The sequence below is a fragment of the Delphinapterus leucas genome, chromosome 11 (genome assembly GCF_059928025.1).
Source record: "Delphinapterus leucas isolate spDelLeu-1000000601 "Yukka" chromosome 11, BTC_Dleu_Yukka2, whole genome shotgun sequence".
NCBI lineage: Eukaryota > Metazoa > Chordata > Mammalia > Artiodactyla > Monodontidae > Delphinapterus > Delphinapterus leucas.
In genome coordinates this window covers 94,356,137-94,381,093 of record NC_143139.1, presented here as the reverse complement: position 1 = coordinate 94,381,093, position 24,957 = coordinate 94,356,137, and the positions used below count along the sequence as shown (strand labels likewise).

At 47.8% G+C, this 24,957-nt stretch overlaps 1 protein-coding gene across 13 annotated transcripts in view; it reads right to left on the bottom strand.

Moving 5' to 3' along the window:
• The window catches only part of SGSM3 (small G protein signaling modulator 3), a 30,859-nt gene that overhangs the window by 2,617 nt on the left and 3,285 nt on the right, over positions 1-24,957 (bottom strand). Inside the window, exons 2-16 of one of the 13 annotated variants that reach the window (XM_089920042.1) lie at positions 19,040-20,387; positions 7,234-7,352; positions 6,628-6,713; positions 6,119-6,185; positions 3,886-4,082; positions 3,705-3,812; positions 2,778-2,924; positions 2,354-2,549; positions 1,846-1,991; positions 1,373-1,597; positions 976-1,030; positions 700-827; positions 438-596; positions 243-297; positions 7-56 (exon numbers count right to left, since the gene is read on the bottom strand). In XM_089920042.1, the coding sequence (XP_089776168.1) occupies positions 7-56; positions 243-297; positions 438-596; positions 700-827; positions 976-1,030; positions 1,373-1,597; positions 1,846-1,991; positions 2,354-2,549; positions 2,778-2,924; positions 3,705-3,812; positions 3,886-4,082; positions 6,119-6,185; positions 6,628-6,713; positions 7,234-7,240 (1,626 nt within the window). In that variant the 5' untranslated portion in view covers positions 7,241-7,352; positions 19,040-20,387. Of the gene's footprint in view, positions 1-6; positions 57-242; positions 298-437; positions 597-699; positions 828-975; positions 1,031-1,372; positions 1,598-1,845; positions 1,992-2,353; positions 2,550-2,777; positions 3,021-3,704; positions 3,813-3,885; positions 4,083-6,118; positions 6,186-6,627; positions 6,714-7,233; positions 7,353-9,799; positions 9,886-19,039; positions 23,006-24,957 lie in introns of those variants that run through there. The other 12 variants (XM_089920043.1, XM_089920051.1, XM_089920050.1 and 9 more) reach the window with 12 other exon arrangements.

The following is a 24,957-nucleotide window of genomic DNA, read 5'->3' as shown; positions in this document are numbered from 1 at the left end:
CCTCACCTCCTTGCTCCGCTCATCCAGGACTTCCACGAACTTTGCTGGAAACCAGCCTGTGGGAGAAGCAGGGCCCATGAGGAGCGGGCGGCCTGGTGTCGTGATGCTCCCCACAACGGGGCTGAGGACACACGGGAGCAACGGACGCCGCTGTCTGAGCAAACCCAGTGCCCGCTGCAGCTTCGCAGCCAGGCCCGCCTTCCCCTTGCCCAGCGCAACACAGGACCAGATGGAGGCCTCACCTCTCAGGCCATTCAGCTCCCCCACCCAGCAGTGCTCGTCCTTCTGGGAGATGATCTGCGGAGGAAAAGGGCGGGAAACACAGCTCCAGTTGCCTGACTTCATCCTTGGCTGGGAGCCCTGGCCACATGAGGGCTCGACCAACCCGCCCATGGCCTCGGGGCTGGCGGGGACGAAGGCGTCCGCTCCCCGCTCACCGTAATGATGTCGTTCTTGCGGAAGCCCAGCTCGTCATCATCGTGGCGCTCGAAGTCCAGTAGGGCCTTGGCCCGGCGTGGGTGGCTGCGCAAGCATGCCACGTAGTTCTCGTGGTCCCTCTGGTGGCTCTCCATGCTGTAGTCCGGGCTCAGCTCCTGCTGGGGGGGGGGGGGGGCAGAAAAGCCCACCGCGAGGGGGCGCTCGGAACAGGGCTAGGGCCCCTACTTGAGCTGTGTGCACAGCCCGGGACCTTAGACTCACCACACTGCAGTTCTTGGGGTCTGTGCACTGGAAGTGGCGTGCCACGCGCAGGATGGCTTCCCGGAGGTCGGCCACCAGCTCTGTCTGCTTGATGTTCTTGGCCTTGAGCGCCTCCAGGTCGTCCTCCCCTGTGAGGCCCAGAGAGCAATGGTGGCCGTGGCCCAGCCCGGCCCTGTCCCGACTCCAAGGAAGCGCAGAGTCCACACGGGGTGTGAGGCCAGACGCCCCGCTCTCGGAGCCCAGCCCAGCGCTTGGCCACCCGTGCAGAGTTCTCACCAAAGAGCAGCGACGTGATGCCAGACTTCCTCCGCTGGGTCCTGCGGCGGACAACCTGCAGGCGGGGAAATCAGGTCGGCGGCAGCCCCAGGCACCCGGCGCCCAGCCAAGTGGATGGCGCCCCAACACTGGGGACAGTGAGCAGAGCCCTTCCGTGCAGAGGCCCCGCCGGCATCTCACTCGTGCCGCCTCCTCTGACATGGCCTCTAAGGCCGGCTCTGAGGCTCAGAAACATATCGTCAGTTCAAATCTGGGTCTGTCCAGGTGGGTCCCGGCAGAGACGCGCCAAGGACAAGGTGGCGGGTCCCTGCACAGCTGTGGTCTGGCCAGGCCGGGCCCTGGGTGCTGAGCTGGAGGGGATGGTGGTGAGCTGGGGCCTCCTCCCTCATGGGCCCACCTGAGAGAGGCTGGCGGCAGGGCTGGCGCCCAGGAGCGGGCCCTGGTCGGCTAGGAGGTAGGCCAGGTGCTTGCGGCGCTGGCTCTCCACGGCCACGTCAGTGAGGGAGCCCGCCAGCCGCATGGCCTCCCCCAGCAGCAGGTCCGCGTCCTCCATCTGTGACGGTATGTCCGACAGCGTGTTGAAGATGGAGGCTGAATTCTCCGACTGGATCAGCTCCTCCTCCTGGGCCATGTGAGGGGGGCGCTGTCACTGCCTGGGTGGCATGTGTGACTTCCCTGGATGGTCCAGCTGAGCACACGAAGGCCCTGCCCCAGGAGAGAGACCTCCCTCCTCCCCGGGGCATCTCCAGAGGGGCCAGGGCTCAGGCCACAGGACACTGAGGCCTGGACTGGAGCAGAGGTGGAGGGCGGGCAGACCCCGAGGCGGCTGCCAGGACAGCTGCATCTGGCACCTGGGGCTCCGGCCTTCACCTTGAGGCACAGCATGCCCAGCGTGGCCTGGAACAGCACCAGGGAGCCCTCGTAGAAAAACAGGTCCCAGAGGCGCAGCAGCAGCCTGATGTGCACCACGCTGGCGAAGGCCGTGAGGAACCAGTGCAGTGTGATGAGGGACAGCTCTGTGGACACAAACCAGAGGCCCTGAAGCTGGCACCAGGGATGGCCGGTGCGGAACAGCCAGAGAAGAGGGGCACCCCCCAGGCACGCAAGCCGTGGAGGAGGTGGAGCGAATCTCCCAAAGCAGCAAGAGGCCATGCTTGCTCCACGGCAGAGAGGAGGCGGGGCGTCAGGAACCGTCGGAGAACAAGAGAGCAAGGAAGGCAGCAGCATGAGTGGCCGTCGTCAGAAGACCTCCTTGCCTCCTCCTGAGCTGCCAGCACTGCCCTGTCTTCAGCTGGGTCCTGAGGCCTCAGATCTGCAGCACCTGAGCCAGAGCTCAGGAACCCTTGACCCCAGAGCAGCGGTGGGCTCGGGCCCTTACCGATGTCATGCTCCTGGAGCAGCCTGTCCAGCCGAGGCAGGTACTGGACGATGAGGTGGCGCAGGAGCCGCTGGTCGGTCTGGACGCCCAGCAGGGTGGTGCTGAAGTAGGAGGCGGGGAGCAGGTCCTCGATGATGGCGCACATCATCCAGAAGGCATCCTCCTCCTCCAGGAACAGCAGGAGGCAGGCAGCCACCTGGCCGGGGCAGGGGGGTAAGGGGCCTCTGCCCAGGTGTCCATGCAAATTAGAAGAGGCACCCCCTCGGGGGTGACCAGTTAGAACAAGGCGGCCTCTGGGGGGTGGGGGGGGGGGTCACACCACAGACCGCATGCCGGCCTCAGGCTTGGAACCCCTCCCTGCTTGGGAACCGCCCCCTCCACCCCCTCCTCCAGGCCTACTGCCCCCGTCCCGGGCTGTGCTCACCATGCCCGTGCCCTGGCAGTAGCCGATCTCCGGGTAGAGCCAGGCCAGCGCTCGGAGCACCCTGCGCAGGCGGGGTACACCCACGCTGCTCACGTGGGCGAAGCAGGCGTTGCTGGGCATGGTGCGGAGCAAGTCCTTCTCAATCTGCTGGCAGCCCGCCCACAAGAGCCTGTGAGGCGCAGAGCAGGCGCACAGCCTCTGCACCCCTGACACCGAGACCCCCCGGAAGTAGGCCGGGGGCCCCTGTGTGGGGCAAACCTCAGCTTGGCTTCTCTCCCAGGAATGGGGATTCCTCAGGCTCCGGGTCAAAGTCACCCTCCTCCCTTCAGGATAAGAGCCCAGCTGGTGTGCAGCTGGTGCCACGTGATCCACGGGGGAGCCTCTAAACATAAAATTACAGATTCCTGGGCCTCAAGCCACAGCTGTGGAATGAGAATCTCTGGAATGAAGCCTGGAAACCTGTATTTAAAATCTCCAGGGGAGGGACTTCCCTGGTGGTCCAGTGGTTAAGAATCCGCCTTCTAATTCAGGGGACGCAGGTTCAATCCCTGTTCGGGGAACTAAAATCCTACGTGCCGCGGGGCAACTCAGCCCGCACGCCCCAACTAGAGAAAAGCCCGCGTGCCACAACGAAAGATCCCATGTGCTGTAACAAAGTCCCGACACAGCCAAAATAAACAAATGAATAAATAAATAAAACATTAAAAAAAAATCTCCAGGGGATCCTAATGTGCACCGGTCCGGTGGCCTTTTTGACAATCCCTCCCCCCACACCCACCACAGAGGGACCAGGAGGAAACTGGCTGGCTCCAGGCACACGTCTGTAGGTGCAAGGACTGCCCAGGGCTGCCTCACAGCTGCCGAGCTCTCCCGGGCCCCCCTGAAGGGCCTCCCCCTGACCCCCCACCCCCCCAAACAGGGCCCCACCTGCTTGGCAGCAACGGTCTCATCGTTAGCGCTGTCCTTCACGATCTCTCGGTAGGACAGCTCGGAGTTCCTCTTCTTCTGCAGGGCCCCGGAGAGCCGCATCCACAGCTGATGGGGGGAGCACGGCGCTCAGTCCCCAGGGGGCCCCTGAAGCCCGCGGCCCCCGCGGGCCCCGCCTCACCTGCGGCCTCATGCTGTGCGGCACCCCGGCCAGCACCAGGGAGCGGAGCTTCTCCGAGCGTGGCAGGGAGATGGCAATCTTGTCCCAGGTGAGGTCTCCCACGTCGTGGTTGTGGGTGAACTCCAGGTGGGCCTGCCAGCGCAGCCTCTGGGGGGGGTCCTCCAGCAGCTGGCCTGGGCGGGGGGCGCCGTCTGCGCCTGTGAGGGAGGAGGGAGAGCGACCCCCGCCGCCTGTGCCCCGAGAGCAGAGGACTGGGCTCTGGGTCCGCCGCCCGGATCTCACCACCGAAAGCCAGGGTCACCTTTCCAACCATCTCCCGTGGCACCCCGAACAGCCAGCGAGAACTCTTCGCTTTCACCCCCAAACCAGATCCGGAGGTCTCCCCCCCCCCCCCCGACCAGGTGCTCAGGCTCCTCCGCTTCAGAGCACAGGCAGAACCTCGGCTCTCTCGCCCCTCCGACTACGGCCCTAGTCCAAGCCACCATCTCTCGTCTGGGTTAGAGCGACAGCCTCCTCAGCGGCCGCCTAGTCCTGCCCTGCCTCCCTAGAGGCTGTTCACAGCCCTGTCACAGCTCAGAGCCTGTCACGCAGACACAGCGCCTGACCCCGCCTCCTCGTGCCCTGCTCCCTCCACCCCAGCTCTTTCCCACAAATCCACTCGCCTCAGGGCCTCTGCACCTGTTATTCCCCTTCCTGGCCACACTCACTGCCTCACTTCCTCTCAGTCTCTGTTCAAACGTCTCCCACCTCCCCTCCTCTCCCAGCCTCTTCTTGCCCCCAGCATACATTTTGTTTGTTTGTTTACTGCCTGGGAACTCATGAAGCCAAGACCACCTGTTTGAGGCACTGGGGATGCACAGTGGGGCGGGGCCACCCCACAGAGCCTCATCCTTACTCATCCTAAAGCCATGCCCTTGGCCTCCACTTTCTGAAACTTCACCTTCAGTGAATTCACATAAAGTGCACAAACTTTAAGTGTACACTTTGTTGAGTATCAATAAACAAATGTCTAAGCACTGACAGTCTAAACGCTGTCCCCATCAAGACACAGAATACTTCCATCATACTAGAAAGTTCCCTGTGCTCCTCTCAGGCCCAGCTTTTATCTTCTGAATGTCTGCCTGCAAACTAGGGAACAAGGAAGGCTCATCAGAACTGGGAGTACGAGTGACCTGAAGGTGAATGGTCTCAGTCAGTCAGTTAACGTCTGCTTGGTGACAGGCTACCCTGGGTTCTGGCAGACAGCTTTCCAGCAGTCCACTTGGCAACACCAGGTGTATTTACAGTAGAAAATAATGGAAATGGCCTAGGGGCCCACTTACAGAAGAATGGTTATAAAAATATGAAGACAGTGACTTCCCTGGTGGCGCAGTGATTAAGAATCCGCCTGCCAATGCAGGGGACATGGGTTCGAACCCTGGTCTAGGAAGATCCCACATGCTGCGGGAGTAACTAAGCCCGTGCGCCACAACTACTGAAGCCCGCGCGCCTAGAGCCCGTGCTCTGCAACAAGAGAAGCCACCGCAATGAGAAGCCCTCGTACAGCAACGAAGACCCAATGCAGCCAAAAATAAATAAATTTTTTAAAAAACAACAAAAAAAATGACAAATCCATTATAATTACAAGGATAGTACACAGCCACTGAAAAACATGCTTTAAAGAGGTCTTAACTGACAGAAAAAATGCTCATGGAATAATGTTGAGATATAAGAGCAATATAAAAACATGTATATGATATCTTAGTTATGAAAAGTTACATACGGATACACACAAAGCCAGGAAAAAAATACATAGAAATGTCAGCAGTTATCCTCAGGTTGTAGGATAATGGGTTAATTTGTTTTAATCTTTATATCTTGATGTACTTTTAAAATTCTCTATAATGAACATTATTGCTTTTATTATCATATGAAGATCAATAAAATTAATCTTAAAAAAAAAAAAAAACCCAGGGAATTCCCTGGTGGTCCAGTGGTTAGGAGTCAGTGCTTTCACTGCCAAGGGTGTGGGTTCAATTCCTGGTTGGAGAACTAAGATCCTGCAAGCTGTGCAACGTGGCAAAAAAAAAAAACCCCAAAGGATTCCAGATACTTATAACAGCATCACTGTCGGATGTGGTTCTGTCCCCGAGTCTGGAACATCTAGAGCCCGAGGCCACAGCAGTGTCGTCAGTCACTGGAGCTTGCCCTCCCCAAGGACAGTGGAGAGATTACACCCGAGGGGCTATCTCACCTTCCTTGTCCACGCGGAAGCCGAACTCATCATAGCAGAACTCTGGTTGCTCCACTGCCTCTTCCTTCTAGACACAGGAGTAGGAAGAGTCAGCCTGAGGCTGCGTGCGCTGCTGCCATGCCTCCTAGCCTCCCTGACTCAGACCAAAGGCCACCATTCCCTGAAGCTTCTGTGGTCATCACAGCTCTGGGGGCCACGACCCTCTTGAATTCTTCCAGAGTTTTCCTTGTTTTCCTCAGAGGTCAAAGATAAAATCAAGGCAAGAAACACGTTTTATGTATTTCTGTGCCCCATAATACTGAGAGCAGAGTGCCATACTTGTTCCCCAACCTAATGTCCGATTCACAGGGAACGTGGAGCTAAGATACTGTCTCTGATGGGGGCTTCTGACCCTGTGTGAATACGGGGGAGTGGCCCCCCTCCCAGGATGCCTGCAGCGGGCGGTGGGTCCCCTTGGGTGCCCCAGCGTGGGAGCAGAGCCACTGGCGCCCACTGGCTGACTGCTGTACCTGTGTGTACTTGGCCAGGATCTCCTGGGGCCACATGCTAGGAGTCAGGGCTGAGAAGGGGCCACTGGCAGAAGGTATGTGGCTTCCTAAAACCAAAGAGGACCAGGAATAGGAGATGAAGAAAATGCAGAGCATTCAGGGGGAAAATTCAAGTTGAGACACCCCCTCTCCCTTCCTCTCCCCACCGTCCCACCCCCCAGAGTGCCAGCATTAAAGGACTGGACCATCTAGAGTGGGATGGATGGGGGAGGGGAGAAACCTAGCAAAGTGCAACTTTCTGGAGGAAGGAAAAGGAAGCCAGCAGTGTGTTACAAGACATAACCTGACTTCATCTCCTTGCCTCTCCCTCCACCTGTGAGTGAGGATTTTCAGGCTGGAAGGAGAGGACAGGGATTCAGGAAAACTGAGAAGAGAGTTGCAGTAGCTCTCCCAGATGCCCGTCAGAAGACTTCCTCCTTCCTCCATTACCTGGGCGGTCCACGTGACCCTCGAAGGTCCGTGGAAAACAAGCCTGCTTCCCTCCCACTGGGGTTTCCTCCTGGATAAGACCCCCTTCCCCCTGGAGAGCCTGTCGCCCCATGTCCAAGCCAGGCCCCTGCCTCCCACCTGACATCGTGTGGAGAGGACAGGCAAGTCTTCTGTAGATCCAGACTCGGGAGTTTCCTATCCTAGTATCTTACAGCTGGAAGGCTCCTCAAACTTCATCTGGTCCAGAAACATTTGCCCTGGTAGGAGTGCAAAGAGGAAAGTCATTTAACGCAGCCCCTCTCCTGGGAGTCCTTTCTACCCGACTCTGATTTGCTGGCCCAGAGGTGGTGGGGAGGTAAATCCTGGCCACTGTTTGACAGGGAAGGAAAAGTCACACTTGAAAGAAAAAGCCTCCTATTCTGAACATTTCATCCAAGAGCATACACTTTGAAGAAGCTACAAAACTATTGTTCTCCAACAGCTCTGTGAGCCGAGAGGAGGGTCTGCTCAGTTCCCATACTACTAAGGAAGGAGAGGATCACACAGACAGACTTCCTGATGCTCTGTACTCAGGCAAATGTTTCATAAAAAAGAAAACAAAAACCAGCCACCACCAAAACTTCCACGAATAGGTTCCTGAGCCAGAATTTTTGAGGAATCACTTAGGTACAACACTTCTGAGTCCGTACCTCCACTCACCCGACACTGACGTTTCCACTTCATCCACCAGTCTGCTCGACCACACCTTCCAGCACCTCACAGCTGGGAAACTAGGAAATTGCCATCTAAGTTTCTCACGTCACTGTTTAACCCCTGCCTCCCTACTTTTTTTGTCCTCTTAAAAAATGACTCAACAATTAAAAAGACAAACAGCCCAATTTAAAAATGGGCATAAGGGGACTTCCCTGGTGGTCCAGTGGTTAAGACCCCACACTCCCAATGCAGGGGGCCCGGGTTCAATCCCTGGTCAGGGAACTAGACCCCACATGCCACAACTAAGAAGTCCTCATGCCACAGCTAAAAGATCTCACGTGCCACAACTAAGATCCAGAGCAGCCAAAATAAATAAATATTAACAATAAATAAATAAAAATGGGCATAAGGTTTAAATAGACATTTCTCCAAAGAAGAGACGTAAATGGCCAATGAGCAGGTAAAAAGATGCCCGACATCATTAGTCATCAGGGAAATGCACAGCAAAACCACAATGAGATTCCACTTCACACCCACGAGGATGGCATACTGGAGACAAAAGTCTTTTTTTTTTAAATATTTTATTTATTTTTGGCTGCATTGTGTCTTCGTTGCTGCCCGCGGGCTTTTCTCTAGTTGTGGTGAGCGGGGGCTACTCTTTCTTTGTTGCAATGCGCAGGCTTCTCATTGCAGTGGCTTCTCTTGTTGCAGAGCACGGGCTCTAGGCATGCGGGCTTCAGTAGTTGTGGCACATGGGCTCAGTAGTTGTGGCTCGCGGGCTCTAGAGCGCAGGCTCAGTAGTTGTGGCGCACAGGCTTAGTTGCTCCATGACATGTGGAATCTTCCTGGACCAGGGCTCGAACCCGTGTCCCCTGCATTGGTAGGCAGAGTCTTAACCACTGTGCCACCAGGGAAGTCCCTGGAGACAAAAGTCTTAAAAGCAGTGTTTGGCCATATGGGATGAATACACTTAGGCACATAGCTCCTGTTTGTCCTACAGCAGCAGGCACCTGCCATTAAAACTTATCTTCAACATCAGAAAAAAAAAGACAACAGTTAGTGTTGGTGAGGATGTGGTGAAATTGGAAGCCTCATACTCTGCTAGGGGGAATGTAAAATGGTGGGCTGCTGTGGAAAGTACTGACAGCTCCTCAAAAGGTGAAACACAGAGTTACCACATGACCCAGGAATTCTGCTGCTAGTTATTTACCCACAAGAAATGAAAGCAAGAGTCCACACAGAAACTTGTACTTGGATGTTCACAGCAGAATTACTCATCATAACCAAAAAAGCAGAAACAACCCATATGTCCAAGAACTGATGAAGGGATATAGGAAATGCATAGAACATCCATACAATGGAATATTATTCAGCTTTAAAATGGAATGAAGTGCTAATAACACAGGTGAACCTTAAGAATATTATGCTCAGTTAAAGATGCCAGTCACAAGAGGATGAATATTGTATGACTCTATTTAAATGAAATGTCCAGAAGAGGCAAACCCCTAGCTAGACACAGAAAGTAGATTAGTGACTGCCAAGGGCTGGAGGCGAGGGGAAGGCACAGTGACTGCTAATGGGTACAGGGTTTCTATTTGCAGAGATGAAACGTGTTCTGGAATTGGAGAGTGGTGACAGTTACACAACAGTATGAAATACTCAAACCACTGAATTATACACTTTAAAAATAGCGAACTTTGTAGCATGTGAATTATATCTCACTTTAAAAAAATTAAATAAGCCATCAACTGATGCGTCAGCACTTGGGCTCCCTCTGAGTTCCTATTTCTAGCCTGCTCCTATTAGAACAGGCAAGAGCCTATTATCACCCACTCGAGCTTCAACAGAAATGCAGTTTGAGGGGTGGCTTTCTCAGCCTTTTTCTGAATATGAAGCCTTTTACTTCTAACCATGAAATGAAAGGAAGGTAACATAAATGGAAGGTAACAATGGAGATGTGGGTGAAATATTTTAGGGCAAGTTGCCTTCTAGGTTTTGGTATCATATTCACCTAGGCCTAGACCTCCTTTTGCCATTTTTCAAGTGACGGGACCTCAGAGGTGACAGCTGTTGGCCTCGTCTCCTGCGTGCTGTCTGCTGTTGGGAATTCGGGGTAAATGAGAAGGGTCAGGTGAGTGAGAAAGAAACAAAAAAGGAAAATCAAAGAACCACTTCGAGGGCACTGTGAGAAAACATTACCCTATGGACCCTTTCCTCCAGCGAATGTTGAAAAATGGGCACGTGAAAAAAATCCCAGTTCTCTTTAAAGACACACTTGCAAATCTGGGGCCAAACAGCTTGTCCCAAGGGCAGCTCAGCTGGGTCACCAACCTCTACTCCTGCCCCCAGACACACCCTGACCGGGCCACATTTGGGCTAAATGCCCATCATGGAGGCTTTGATGCCCAGCTGGGAGGGAGCCCTCTTGCTTCCAGACAAGCCTTGCTGAGAAACAGATGGCAGAACCCGCTTCCCTAATGGGCCAGCCATCCTAGACTTGTCTGTCTGTTCTGCGTGAGGAAAATGTAACGTCTTCCTTCAGTATAACAGGTATGCGGGGCCTGATTTGAATCAGAATTCTGTGCTGGATGGAGCAAGTATTTTAACATTAAAGGGACTGAGCTAGAAGTTCTTAAAATCATGTCATCATTCAGTCCTCACAGCATATTCTGAAGCAGACTATCTGTGGTCCTCACACATGAGAAAACAAGCCTAGAAGAGATGCACGTACAGTCTCCCAAACGGACCCAGATAACTGTGCCCCCTGCCCCACCATGCTCCCCCCACCCCCACCTGGGGAGATGATGTCACTCGGCCACCAGCTTGACAGTGCCAGGAAATAACCCCGTGCTCAGCCAGGCCACCGCCAGCCTGGAGCCCTGGGCAGGCACGCTGCTGGGGCACCAGCGTTAGGAGGGCAAGGCTTCCGAGCTCATCCTCTGCCACCTTTGTGCAGAGGCCGGACGGCGCTGCGCTTAAAGTGAAGACCTCTCTAGTCGGACAGATGTGGACTCAAATCCCGGCTCTGCAGCTCCCCCCTTCTTATAACCTTGGGCACGTTCACGTCACCTCTTTGAGTCTCAGTTTTCTTCTCCATAGACTGGAGCAACGGTACCTACGTCTCACAGTGGTTACGAGGATGAAGTGAGAACGCAAAGAGCCCCGGCACACTGACACACAGCAAGTGCTCAGGAAGCATCAGGCAATTAGCAGGAGTCCTCATAATTTCCAGAAAGTTACTGTGAATATCTGGGCCCTCTACACTGAGGTTACTCAAGGCCATGTGATACTGCTGATATCCAGCCATTACAACCTGTAAAAACGACAACTTCGTATGGTTCAACGTAACACATGCCAGCTGGGATCATCAGAAAGACTCCTCATCACTGACTCCTCAGAGGTAGTGATTTGGCTGTTTCTTCCAGAAGGGCAGAGAAAGTGTGGAGGAAGCAGGCGTTGTCTATAAGTGGAAGAAAGGAGCTGTCTCTGGCTGTGGAGGACTGAGGGGGCTGGGAAGACAGTTCTCAGTCCGCAGCTCCCTTTCCCAGCCTTGGCTTGCCCACCTCATTCATTCACTCAACAGTTACTGAGCACCGCCATGAACCACACATAGTTCTAAGGGTTGAGACGCAACAGTGAAAAACCAAAGTCCCAGCCATTACATCACAGCAGAGAATCAGACAACAAACGTAACACCAGCTGTGTTAGATGGTGCTAACTACAGTAGTCTGAGGAAAATAAAGCAGGATAAAGGTACAGGAGAGTCAGAAGAGAGGAGCCATGTCGCTAACGTGGTCAGGAAAAGCTCTGAGGATAAGGTGACATCCAAGCAAAGACCCAAACAAAAGGAAGTGGGAGACCAAGTCCTATGGCTCCTGAGGGAAGGAAGATCCAGGTAGCAGGAGCAGCAGGGTGAAGACAAGGCAGGAACAGATGTGGCAGGTGCAGCTGCTGCGGGGGAGAGGGGCTGGGGAGGAGGAGGAAGCACAGCGGGGGGCGCAGCCGGCTCAGGAAGGCCTTGCAGTGCAGTACAGAACTGGAACTTATTCTCCTTACAGGAGGGCTCTGAGCAGAGGCAAACCTGAATCTGATTTAGGATTTCAAAGCTCTCTCTGGCTGCTGTACAGAGAAGACTGCAGGGCAGGAGGGGGTGACGCAGTAGGAATAATGTTGGCTTTGCTACCATGGGGACAGTGAGAAACGGTCAGATCTGGATATATTTTAATGAGTCTCTGCAATAATACGTATATGCCATTTCTCTTACCAACTACCCCCTAGTCCCCAAGTTCCCAACAGGAGCCAGAAGTGATATTGCCAATCTGGGCAGGCAGGTTTTTCCAGCATCCGGTCACTATGGAAACCTTCCTGAAAGCAGCCATCTGGGAGCTGGCTAAAGCAGCCACGTCACCGGCGGCCCTACTGTTGTCACAGGGGTACTGAGAGGCAGAAACTTTTGAAAAACAAGAAATATACTGGAGGCAGATTAAAAGACTGTCATCTTGAAGCATGTAAGTTTTTAAAATGCCTTTTGATCCAGTAACTATTCTCCTGGAAACTTATCTTAAGGAAATAATTCAATAGACGCGGAAAGGTATGTACATGAAAAGGTCTACTTCAGCATCACCTACACAACAAAAACATGAGGACAACTTACATGTCAAACATTAGGGGAATTAATCAAATCTGGGTATACTGACACAATAAAATGTGATTTAATCATTTCCCATTCCAGTTATGGACTTCCGCTTTTGGCCAAGATGGAGTTACAAGGACTGGATTTACTTTCCCAACCTGAACAACTAAAAAGCCAGAAAGATACATGAAACGATGGTCTTCAAACTTTGGATGACAGGCAGCACAGGACAGTGAAGCCTGAGACAGAGAAAACAATTGAGCTGAGCCCTGTGACGGCCCGCTACCGCCTGGAGAGAGTCTGCAGCCAGGACTGGGCACCCAGGAAGGCAGAGGAGCTGAGTTGGGAGCTAGAGGTGGCCGAAGCAGCCTGAAGTTGCAGAGCAGAGACTTGCACAGAGAGCTCCAGCAATCTGCAGAGAGCACCCCCAAACCTTCATGTGAATACTGGTCAGAGCGTGTGTGTGAGGAAGCTACCCACGGTAGGGAAGAGAGCACCTGCAAGCAACACAAGGAATACTACCTGAAGCTCACCCTACCGAGTCATTGTCGTGTATTTTCCTTTTCAGAAATTGTGGAATGCAATTTGCCCAAACTCTGTTAAGAATTTTTGCATCTATGTTCATGAAGGATGTTTGGTTGTAGTTTTCTTTCCTAATAACACCTTTTTCAGGTTTGGTATCAGGATGATATCTGCTTGATAGAATGATTTGGGAAGTAGTCCCCCCTCTTCCATTTTCAGGAAGAGTTTGTGTAGAAACTGGTATTATTTCTTCCTTAAATGTTGAAAGGAAATCACCAATGAAGTCTCCTGTGCCTGGAGTTTCCTTCATGGAAAGATTTTCAACTACAATTTCTTTCATAGAGATAAGGCTATTCAGATTATCTTTATTCCTCCTGAGTGAGCTTTTTCTTTAAAATAAATTTATTTATTTTTGGCTGCATTGGGTCTTTGTTGCTGCACGCAGGCTTTCTCTAGTTGCAAGGAGCAGGGGCTACTCTTCGTTGAGGTGGGCAGGCTTCTCACTGTGGTAGCTTCTCTTGTTGCAGAGCACGGGCTCTAGGTGCGCGGGCTTCAGTAGTTGTGGCTCGCGGGCTCTAGAGCGTAGACTCAGTAGTTGTGGCGCACGGGCTTAGTAGCTCCGCAGCATGTGGGATCTTCCCGGACTGGGGCTCGAACCCATGTCCCCTGCATTGGCAGGCGGATTCTGAACCACTGCGCCACCAGGGAAGTCTCCTGAGTGAGCTTTGATAGTTTGTGTACTTTCAAGGAATCTGTCCACTATCCAAGTTGTTGAATTTATTGGTAAATTTAGTCCAAAGTATGCAGAAGAAAAAAAAGCAATAAACAATAAAGATAACAGAAATCAATAAAATGGAAAACAAAAAAAAAGAGAGAAAAATCAATGAAACCAAAATCTGTTCCTTTAGAGATCAATAAAATCAAACCTCTGATCAGACTGAACAGGAAAAACAAGAAGACACAGATTACCAATATTATCAGGAATGGAAGAGGATACATTACTACAGATCCTGGAGGCATTAAATGGATAATAAGAGAATATTATGAACAACTTTTGCCAATAAGTTCTACAATACATAAAAACAATACCATCATGACCAAGTGGGATTTATCTTGGGAATGCAAGACTTGTTCAATATTTAAAAAGTCAATCAATGTAATTCAGTATATCAACAGACTGAAGAAGAAAAACTATATGATTATCTCAATAGATGCAAAAGAAGCATTTGGCAAAAGTCAACATCCATTCATGATAAAAACTCTCAGAGATCTAGAAATAGAGGAAGCTTCCTTAACCTAATAAAAGGCATCTACAAAAATCCTACGGTTAACATCATACTTAATGATAAATGACCGAATGCTTTCCCCCTAAGATTGGGAACAAGGAAAGGATTCAACATAATTCCAATCAAAATCCCAGTAGGAGTCATACAGGGAGAAGTTAAGTCAGAAGGAGAAAAACAAATATGATATATTAACGCATATATGTGGAATCTAGAAAAATGGTATAGATGATCTTATTTGCAAAGCAGAAATAGAGACACAGGCATAGACAACAAATGTATTGATACCAAAGGGGAAAGGGGAGCGTGGGATGAATTGGGAGATTGGGGCTGACATATATGCACTACTATATATAAAATAGATAACTAATGAGAACCTACTGTATAGCACAGGGAACTCTACTTAGTGCTCTGTGGTGACCTAAATGGGAAGGAAATCCATAAAAGAGGGGATATATGTACACGTATGGCTGATTCACTATGCTGTACAGCAGGAACGGACACAGCAGTGTAAAGCAGCTATACTCAAAACAAAACAAAACAAAATCCCAGTAGGATATCTTGCAGAAACTGACAAGCTGATTCTAAAATTTAAATGGATAGGCAAAGGAATCAAAATACTCAAAATAATTTTGAAAGCAGGAAGTTGGAGAATTCACACTACCTGATTTCAATACTTACTATAAAGCTACATGTAGTACAGGTGACACTGGCAAAAGGAAAGACATATAGATCAATGGAACAGAATAGGTAATCCAGAAGTAGACCCATACATATGGTCAATTAACGTTATGAATTGTGTCCCCCAGAAAAGATATGTTGAAGTCCCAACCCTCAGTACCTCAGAATGTGACCTTATTTGGAGAATGGGTCTTTGCTGATTTAACCAACTTAAAACGACCTCATTAAGGTAAGCCCTAATCCATTATGACTCGTGTCCTTATAAAAAGGGGAAATTTGGACACAGATATATATAGAGAGAAAATATGAAGAGACAGGGAGAACACCATGTGAAGCACAGACTGGAATTATAGTGTAATAAGCCAAGGAACGCCTGGGGCTACTAGAAGCTGGAAGAAGCAAGGAAGGATCCTCCCCTACCGGTTTCAGAGTGAGCATGGCCTTGCCGACACCTTGATTTCAGATTTCTGGCCTCCAAAACTGTGAGACAATATTACTGTTGTTCTAAGTCACCCACTCTGTGATAATTTATTATGGCAGCCCTAGGAAAGTAAATAATTAATTTTCAACAAACATATAAATGCAATTCAATGGAGAAAGGACAGTCTTTTCAACAAATGGTCCTAGAAGAATCACTACAAAACTTCTAGAAGAAAACATAGGGAAAAATGTTTGTGACCTTGGTTAGGCAAAGATTTCTTAGATATTGCACTAAAAGTATGATCTATAAAAGAAAAAAACTTGATTAAATTAGACTTTATCAGAAGCCACTGGTGGTAGAAAATATGTTCAAATCACACATTTAATAAAGAACACGTATCCAGAATATAAGGAATTCTCTAAACTCAGTGAGCTGGAAACAAACAATCCAATTAAAAAAATAAAATGGGCGGAACTTCCCTGGTGGTGCAGTGGTTAAGAATCCGCCTGCCAATGCAGGGGACACGGGTTCAAGCCCTGGTCCGGGAAGATCCCACATGCCGCGGAGCAACTAAGCCTGTGCACCACAACTACTGAGCCTGCGCTCTAGAGCCCATGAGCCACAATTGCTGAAGCCCACGCACCTAGAGCCTGTGCTCCACAAGAGAAGCCACTGCAATGAGAAGCGCGCGCACTGCAACGAAGAGGAGTCCCCGCTTGCCACAACTAGAGAAAGCCAGCGCGCAGCAACAAAGACCCAATGCAGCCAAAAATAAATAAGTAAAATAAATAAATTTATTTAAAAAAAAGAAGTCCAATTATAGGGACTAAAGAAATATGGATACTATTTATGATATAATATTAAGGGAAAATGTATGTAGCATGTGCACTCAGAAATGTGTATATCTGTCATTTACTCCCCAAATATTTCCCCAAAACATACCATGTGCTAGGGCAACAATGATTTACAATCTAGAGGGGGAAAATCAAACAGAAAACAAATAGATGGATAAATAAATAAGAATTTCAGAGTATGGCAAGTGATCTGAATAAAACAAAAGGGTGATGTGATATAGAATCCAGGGAAGGTTTGCCTGGGAAAGCAATAAAGCTACTATTTTTTTCTACTGCACCCCCCCCCTCCCAAATACCAAAAACCAAACCAAAACAAAAAGAATCCAGGGAAGGAATCACTGACGCACTAGCACTACTTGAATTGAAACCGCAAGGACAAGAAGCCAGCCTTGCAAAGATGAGGGTAGAGTCATGGGCAGAAAGAAAGGCAAGTCCACAGGCTCTCAGGTGGGGAAAGGCCTTGGAAGAAGAGAAAGCCCAGTAACTGAAACACAATGGACAAGGGGGACAACGGTAAGAGGAAACTGGAGAGGTAGAGGCACCCAGACTGTCAAGGGACTGTAGGTCACAGTGAAGGATTTAGATTTTAAGGACAATGGGAAGCTACAAAAGGATCCTAAACGTGGCGGTGGCGTGAACTAACACGTTTTTAAAAAAATCACTTTGGCTGCCGTTTGGCAAATGGCTTGTGGAGAGACAAGAGTGGATGCAGTGAGACCAGTCTGGAAGTACAAGCTCCAGGAAAGAGGACGGGGAGTGAGACTAAAGTGGTGACAGTGGATGTGGGGAGAAGTAAATGGATTCAAGATATAACCAGAGGCAGAACCAACAGGCCTTGCTTCTGGGTTGGATGTGGGGAGTGAAGAAAGGGAGCATCCCAGAGTGAGGCCTAGGTTTCTCGTCTGAATTCCTGGGTTTACGATGATGACATTTACTAATATGCTGGTGAGTGGGAAAGAAACAGGTTTGGGGGAAGAGGGAATGAAGAGTTGTAGGATAATTTAAATGTTTCTTAGAAATCCAAGTGGAGCTGTTAAGCAGGTGACTGGATACACAAGTTTACATCTTCAAGGAGATGTAAAAACTAGAGATATAAATCTAGGAGTCTTTTGTTCATCTATCCAACCAACAAATATTTTTTGAGCAACTACTATGCCCCAGACATTGTTCCACATGCAAGGGATATAGCAGTAAAACAAGGCAAAGTTCTCGCTTTTGTGAACCTGCAGTTTCCTCATCTGTAAAATGATGACAAATGAGAAAATGTAAATATTTATCACAATACATAGCACATAGTATGTGCTTAATAAAGCCAGCTATTAATATTAGTGACAGAAAACAGACAATAAACAAGTAAATGAAAGAATAATTTCAGAGGCAGGTAGGGGCAGGACTATTTTTGATAGGTGGTCAGGAAAGGCCTCTCTGAGGAGATGACATTTCAGCTGACACCAGAATGATAAGGAGTCAGCTCCACAAAGACTTAGAAGCTCAAACAGAGGAAACGGCTTGTGCAAGGACCTTAAGGAACAAAAGATTTATTATACTGGAGAAATAAAAGACAAGTGTGTCTGAGATGGAGCAATGAGGGGGAAAGTAGCAGATATCACTGGAAAGGCAGGACAACCTGGATTATGTAGGGCCTACTGCTCATAGCAAAGACTCTGGACTTCATTTTAATGGGAAGCCATTGAAGAGCTTTGAGCACGGGCATGACACGGTCTGACTTAGGTTTTTAAAGAAATCGCATTGGCTACTTTGTGAAGAATGAACTACAGAGGGGTTTAGAGTGGAAACTATTACAGCTGTCCAGGTGACAGATGGTATCTTGGACCAAATCAGTTGAGTTGATGACAAGTAACTAGATTCTGGATATAATTTGGAGATATAGAGGTAGATAATGGGAAGAATCAATGATGTCTCCTAGGCTTTTGATCTGAGCAACTGTGCAGATCCCATTAACCAAGATGAAGGGAGACTGGGGGAGAGCAGGTTTCATGGTTAGCAAGCAATCTGCTTCGGCCATGTTCAGTGGGGGTGTCTATTAGACCTCTAAGTGGAGAGGTCAACTGGGCAATTGTATATATGAGTACAGAGTTCGCAGTAGTCAGAACGGGAGACGTGAATTTGAGAAACACCAGGACTAGATGTCGTGGCTAAGGAGAGAATGCAGAATAGGGGGCCGAGGACCAGATCCTGGAACATTCCAACATTTAGAGGTTAGGCAGAAAAATATACAAAAAATAGTTTGAGGAGTGACCAATGAAGTAGAAGGAACACTAGCAGTGTGTGGCACTGTGGAAACCAAAAGAAAGTGTTTCTACGAGGAGGAGGTGATCATCAGTGTCAGGTGCTACTTAAAGGTCAGGTGTTATGGAGGACAGAGAATTGGTCATTGGTTTGGCAAGCTGGAGGTTGGTGGTGACACTGACAAGAGCTTTAATTGTGTTATTTTTCTTGAACTTTTGGTTTTAATTAATTAATTAATTAAAATAGAAGTATAGTTGATTTTCAATGTTGTGTTAGTTTCTGGTGTACAGTAAAGTGATTCAGTTATACATATATATATACATCTTCCTTTTCATATGTTTCCATTATATGTTATTATAAGATATGGAATATAGTTCCCTGTGCTATACAGAAGGACCTTGTTGTTTATCTATTTTATATATAGTAGTTTGTATCTGCTAATCCCAAACTCCTAATTTATCCCGCTCCCCCCCTTCCCCTTTGGTAACCATAAATTTGTTTTCTATATCTGTGAGTCTGTTTGTTTTATAAATAAGTTCATTGGTATAATATTTTAGATTCCACATATAAGTGATACCATATATTTGTCTTTTTCTGTTTTACTTACTTCACTTAGAATGATAATCTCTAGGTCCGTTCACCTTGCTGCAAATGGCATTATTTCATTCTTTTTCATGGCCGAGTGGTATCGCATTATATATACACCACATCTTCTTTATCCATTCATTTTTCAATGAGCATTTAGTTGCTTCCATGTCTTGGCTTTTGTAAATAGTGCTGCTGTGAACACTGGGGTGCATGCATCTTTTCGAATTAGAGTTTTCCCCAGATGTATGCCCAGGAGTGGGATGCTAGATCATACGGTAACTCTATTTTTAGTTTTTTAAAGAATCTCCATACTGTTTTCCAGAGTGGCTGCACCAATTTACATTCCCACCAACGGTGTAGGAGGGCTCCATTTTCTCCACACCTTCTCCAGCATTTACTATTTGTAGCCTTTTTAATGATGGCCATTCTGACTGGTGTGAGGTGATACCTCATTGTAGTTTTTTTTTTCCTTTTTTTTTTTTTTTGGCTGTGTTGGGTCTTCATTGCTGCACGCGGGCTTTCTCTAGTCGTGGTGAGCGGGGGCTACTCTTCATTGTGGTGTGCAGGCTTCTCATTGTGGTGGCTTCTCTTGTTGCGGAGCACGGGCTCTAGGCACACGGGCTTCAGCAGTTGTGGCACGTGGGCTTCAGTAGTCGTGGCACACGGGCTCAGTAGTTGTGGGTCACAGGCTCTAGAGCGCAGGCTCAGTAGTTGTGGCACACGGGCTTAGTTGCTCTGCAGCATGTGGGATCTTCCCAGACCAGGACTTGAACCCGTGTCCCCTGCATTGGCAGGTGGATTCTTAATCACTGCGCCACCAGGGAAGTCCCCTCATTGTAGTTTTGATTTGCACTTCTCTGATAATTAGTGATGTTGAGCATCTTCTCATGTGCCTATTGGCCATCTACATGTCTTCCTTGGAGAAATGTCTATTTAGGTCTTCTGTCCATTTTTTGATTGGGTTGTTTTTTTGTTATCGAGTTGTGTGAGCTGTTTGTGTATTACTGAAATTAAGCCCTTGTCGGTCACATCATTTGCAAATATTTTCTCCCATTCCGTAGGTTGTCTTTTCGTTTTGTTTATGGCTTCCTTTGCTGTGCGAAAGCTTGTAAGTTTGATTAGGTCCCATTTTTAAATTTCTATTGCCTTGGGAGACTGACCTAAGAAAATATTGCTACGGGGCTTCCCTGGTGGCACAGTAGTTGAGAGTCCGCCTGCCGATGCAGGGGACATGGGTTCGTGCCCCGGTCTGGGAAGATCCCACATGCCGCGGAGCGGCTGGGCCCGTTAGCCATGGCCGCTGAGCCTGTGCCTCCAGAGCCTGTGCTCCGCAACGGGAGAGGCCACAACAGTGAGACGCCCGCGTACTGCAAAAAAAAAAGAAAGAAAACATTGCTACGATTTATGAGAGAGCTTTAATTTTTAATGGTGAGGGTGGAAGTCCAGTTGAAGTGAGTTGAAGAGGGAAGAGAAGAAAAGTAGTCATCAGCATGAAGATAGTATGTGATTTCAGCTATTTAAGAAATATATACATGTTGAAGGTAATATAAAAAGGAATATGGCTGATTTTGTGGTAGGAGTATGGGGCTCATTAGTTTTGATTTTAAATGTTCTCTTTTTTGAAAAAGTACAGAGGTATTGTGTTTAAAAATAATTATATCACATCAAAAATTGTACATGAATGTTCACAACAGCATTATTTATAATAGTCCAAAAGTGGAAACAAAACAAAAACAAAAAACCAAAAGTGGAAACAATCCAAATGTCCATCAAGTGATGAATGGATAAACAAAATGTGTATATCCATACAATGGAATATTATTCATCCATAAAAAGGAATGAAGTACTGACACATGTACCAACATGGATGAACCTTGAAAACATTATGCTCAGTGAAGGAAGCCAGTCACAAAAGACCACACAATGTATAATTCTATTTATATAAAATGCTCAGAATAGGCAAATCCATAGAGAAGGAAGGTAGATTAGTGGTTGCCAGGGGCTGGAGGGAGGGGGAAATAGGGAATTACTACTAGTGGGTATGTGGTTTCTTTTGGGAGTGATGAAAATATTCTGGAATTAGTGGTGATGGTTGCACAACAGTGAATATACTGAAAACCTCTGAATTGTATACTTTAAAAGGGTGATTTTTATGGTACATGAATTATATCTCAATTTTTAAAATTACAGTTTAAGTACAGAACACTGAGGGAATAAGAATGTGTCCTTGAGTTTTCTGAGGTCCACAAATGAAGCCTGAACTTAAAACAACTATGCAGTTTCTCTGTATCCTGCCTTCCTCTTCCTCTCACAGGGCTACTACTTATCACCTCAAATATCCATCTCCACAGGGATTTATACGAAACCAAAGAAAGCAAAAGTGAAAAAAAAGGTGCACACTATTAGAGATAGCTTATATATATAACTGTGAAAAGAATCACGTTCTCTCTCATTTGTAACTAACACTTTTCTAACACTGCTCAGCATGAATCTGACATCTTAACGGCAACTGTGAAGTCAGGAACTCCCTAAGCTGCTGAAACCAGGTTTCCACACCAATTTTTTGTTTTGTTTTGTTTAAGGCTAAACAAGATCCCCAGGTGTATGACTTCACATGGAGTTGCAGTTTCTTTCCAGTACACTGAAATGAAATACTCTGCCCAAAGCAAAAGTCACTAAAAGCAGTTTAAAGGAAAAAGATGCTTATAAACCAGGAGACCAGAAAAGTACATCAATTTGCAAGATAGACTCTAAGGGGGAAAAAATGCTATTTCCGAATCTACTTGTACAGATATGCCTCCCTGTCCCGAGTTTTCTCCACAGATCGGGCGCTTACTTGGTCCCCAGCCACACCCGAGCTGGGGTCAGGTAGGACACTGGCTGTCAGAGCCCGAGGCTCAGGGGAGCTTCTTCCGAGCACTTCTGGGCACTTTACACAGGTCCGCTCTTTTCTACTGAGAACACAGATGACAGACTTAAGTGGTAGCAGGATATATGTAAGCTATAGGTCAGAAGAAAATCTCTGCAGCATATACAGTCACTGGGTTTATCATGGGAAGGAAGTGCGGGACTCTCCTCTGTAATTATACTAACACAATGACATTAACAGAAATCAAAATTTTTAAAAATTCTGCCACAAGTTTGCCATCTCAATAAATCACACTTTCTTCTTTCCTATGCTCTCTTTTGGTTTTTCTCTACACACATACACAGTTCTTATATTTCAGATTTTAAAATATTTTTCTCTACTGCACATCAAATTATCAGCATTTCCCCAGTAATTATGCAGTATTTATAACCATATGTCCTATAATTTACTAATGTAGTCATCTGTAGATACAACATTTAAGCACCTAACAGCAATTTTTGCAATAAAAACAGTGCTGTGAGGAACTTGCCCTTTGAAGATTTTTTTAAATGAAGTATATTTGTCTAGTTTGGGAGAGGATTTGGATTTTTAAAAAATGTGCCTTTTCTACTTTATAGTGTCAGCTTTGTAAACAGAAATCAAAGAATAAATTAGTAACAAATTATTGCTATTTGAGTTTAATACGTCACTTGAAGCAAGGTAATTAACCTAGTGATCCCTAAAATGAACCTAAAATTTTATAATATTATAATAATATGACAGTGGAAAATTACTATTTTAATAGTTGGCTCTTGGGACTTCCCTGATGGCACAGTGGTTAAGAATCTGCTTGCAAAGACTTCCCTGGTGGCGAAGTGCTTGAGAATCCACTTGCCAATGCAGGGGACACGGGTTCAATCCCTGGTCCAGGAAGATCCCACATGCCGCAGATCAGCTAAGCCCATGTGCCACAACTACTGAGCCTGTGCTCTAGAGCCGGAGAGGCACAACTACTGAGCCCGAGCGCCTAGAGCCCGTGCTCCGCTACAAGAGAAGCCACCGCATTGAGAAGCCCACGCACCTCAACAAAGAGTAGCCCCCGCTTGCCTCAACTAGAGAAAGCCCACGCACAGCACCAAAGACCCAATGAGGGAGGGAGGGAGGGAGGGAGGGAGGGAGGGAGGGAGGAAGGGAGGGAGGGAGGAAGGGAGGAAGGAAGGAAAGGAATCTGCCTGCGTCCGGGAAGAGCCCACACGCCGCGGAGCAACTAAGCCCGCGTGCCACAACTACTGAAGCCCGTGTGCCTAGAGCCCGTGCTCTAGGCAACAAGAGAAGCCACCGCAATGAGAAGCCCGCACACCACAACGAAGAGTAGCCTCCGCTCGCCGCAACTCGAGAAAGCCCGCGTGCAGCAACGAAGACCCAACGCAGCCAAAAATAAATAAATAAATTTATTTAAAAAAAATAAAGTTGGCTCCAGAATGCTTCCCAGAGAGGAGGTTTATCTTTGGGAAAATATTTTGATAAGCTCCTTAAAGGTGGAAGGTAAACCTTGAAGCCATGGATTAGAAAAGGAGAGATCTATCGATTGTCTAGCAAAGGAAATTAATGGAAATTTGGAGGTAGGGGTGGCCTGGACTACAGAGGGGAAGGGAACAGCAGTCCAGAGATGGGTAGGGAGCTGCATCCTTCAGGACAGAGCCACCCATGAGACAGTGACATGCTGCGTGCCTGGGAGTGGGGAGGCCTTAGGGGTGGACCAAATGCCTCTTAAGCAAAGAACAATCCAAACCCCAATTTAAGTTAGTGTGCTGTTGCAAGGTAATACCCCTTTGGCATCCATACCTTCAAGAAAGCCTGCTGGACTCATAATAGCCTTGACTGTGGTTTGAGGGGAAAATCAAAGAAAGGTCTGAAAATAGGGATAATAATTCCTACCTTACACGTTGTTATGAGAATTAAAGAAGTTAAATTTGAAAAACCTGGGGGAGGGTGTTGGCCTTCTCACATAATGTGGGATATAGGACTTATGTCCATTTTATTGACATTCCAAGGTAAGTGATTTAGACTGATTATGTAATGTACGTTTTATTAGCTTATCTTATTTCTTTATTTAGGCATATAAAATAACGACTTTTAAAAAATACAAGCTACACTTCAGCAATACCATGGAGTTTAGTTCCCTGACTTTACAATATTGTTCCCTCTCTCTTAAACTCCATCAGTGGTCCTCAAACTGCAGAGTGTATCAGAATCACCTGGAGGGCTTCTTTAAAACCCAGACAGGGCTTCCCTGGTGGCGCAGTGGTTAAGAATCTGCCTGCCAATGCAAGGGACTGGGTTCGAGCCCTGGTCTGGGAAGATCCCACAGGCCGCGGAGCAACTAAGCCCGTGCACCACAACTACTGAGCCTGTGCTCTAGAGCCCACGAGCCACAACTACTGAGCCCGCGTGCCTAGAGCCCATGCTCCGCAACAAGAGAAGCCACTGCAATGAGAAGCCCATGCACCGCAACGAAGAGTAGCCCCCTCTCACCGCAACTAGAGAAAGCCCGCGCACAGCAACAAAGACCCAATGCAGCCAAAAATAAGTAAATAAATTAGAAATACACAAAAACAGACAGCTCTTAAAACCCAGACAGCTGGGGTCCACCCCTCAGAATTTCTGATTCTGCAGATTCTACTCTCTACCCAGCACAGAAATCCTTTTTAAATGCAAATGATTATTTCCTTCTCCTCCTTCCTTTATTGTAGGTGCTAATTACTATATCCCACTGACTTCAAAAGCAAAAACAAAACAAAAAAGTGGTACTTGGACTTTAATCCTATAACCTCAAGTCACACAAATTAATGATATTTACAAATGAAACTCAAACACATGAAGAGGGAAATGATCTGTTGTTTCATGCATTTAGAATGTTAGCTAGAAGGCTAACTAGGTATCTAGGAAGACCAGGAATAGTTGTATGGTTTTGTTAAGGAAAAAAAAAAAAATCTATTAGCCCTAATTGGAAATCAGGCCCTTCCCAAGAATAAGCCTTCTGATGACTGGACTGGTGCTTTCAATCTCATTTCTCACGTTACTCTTAC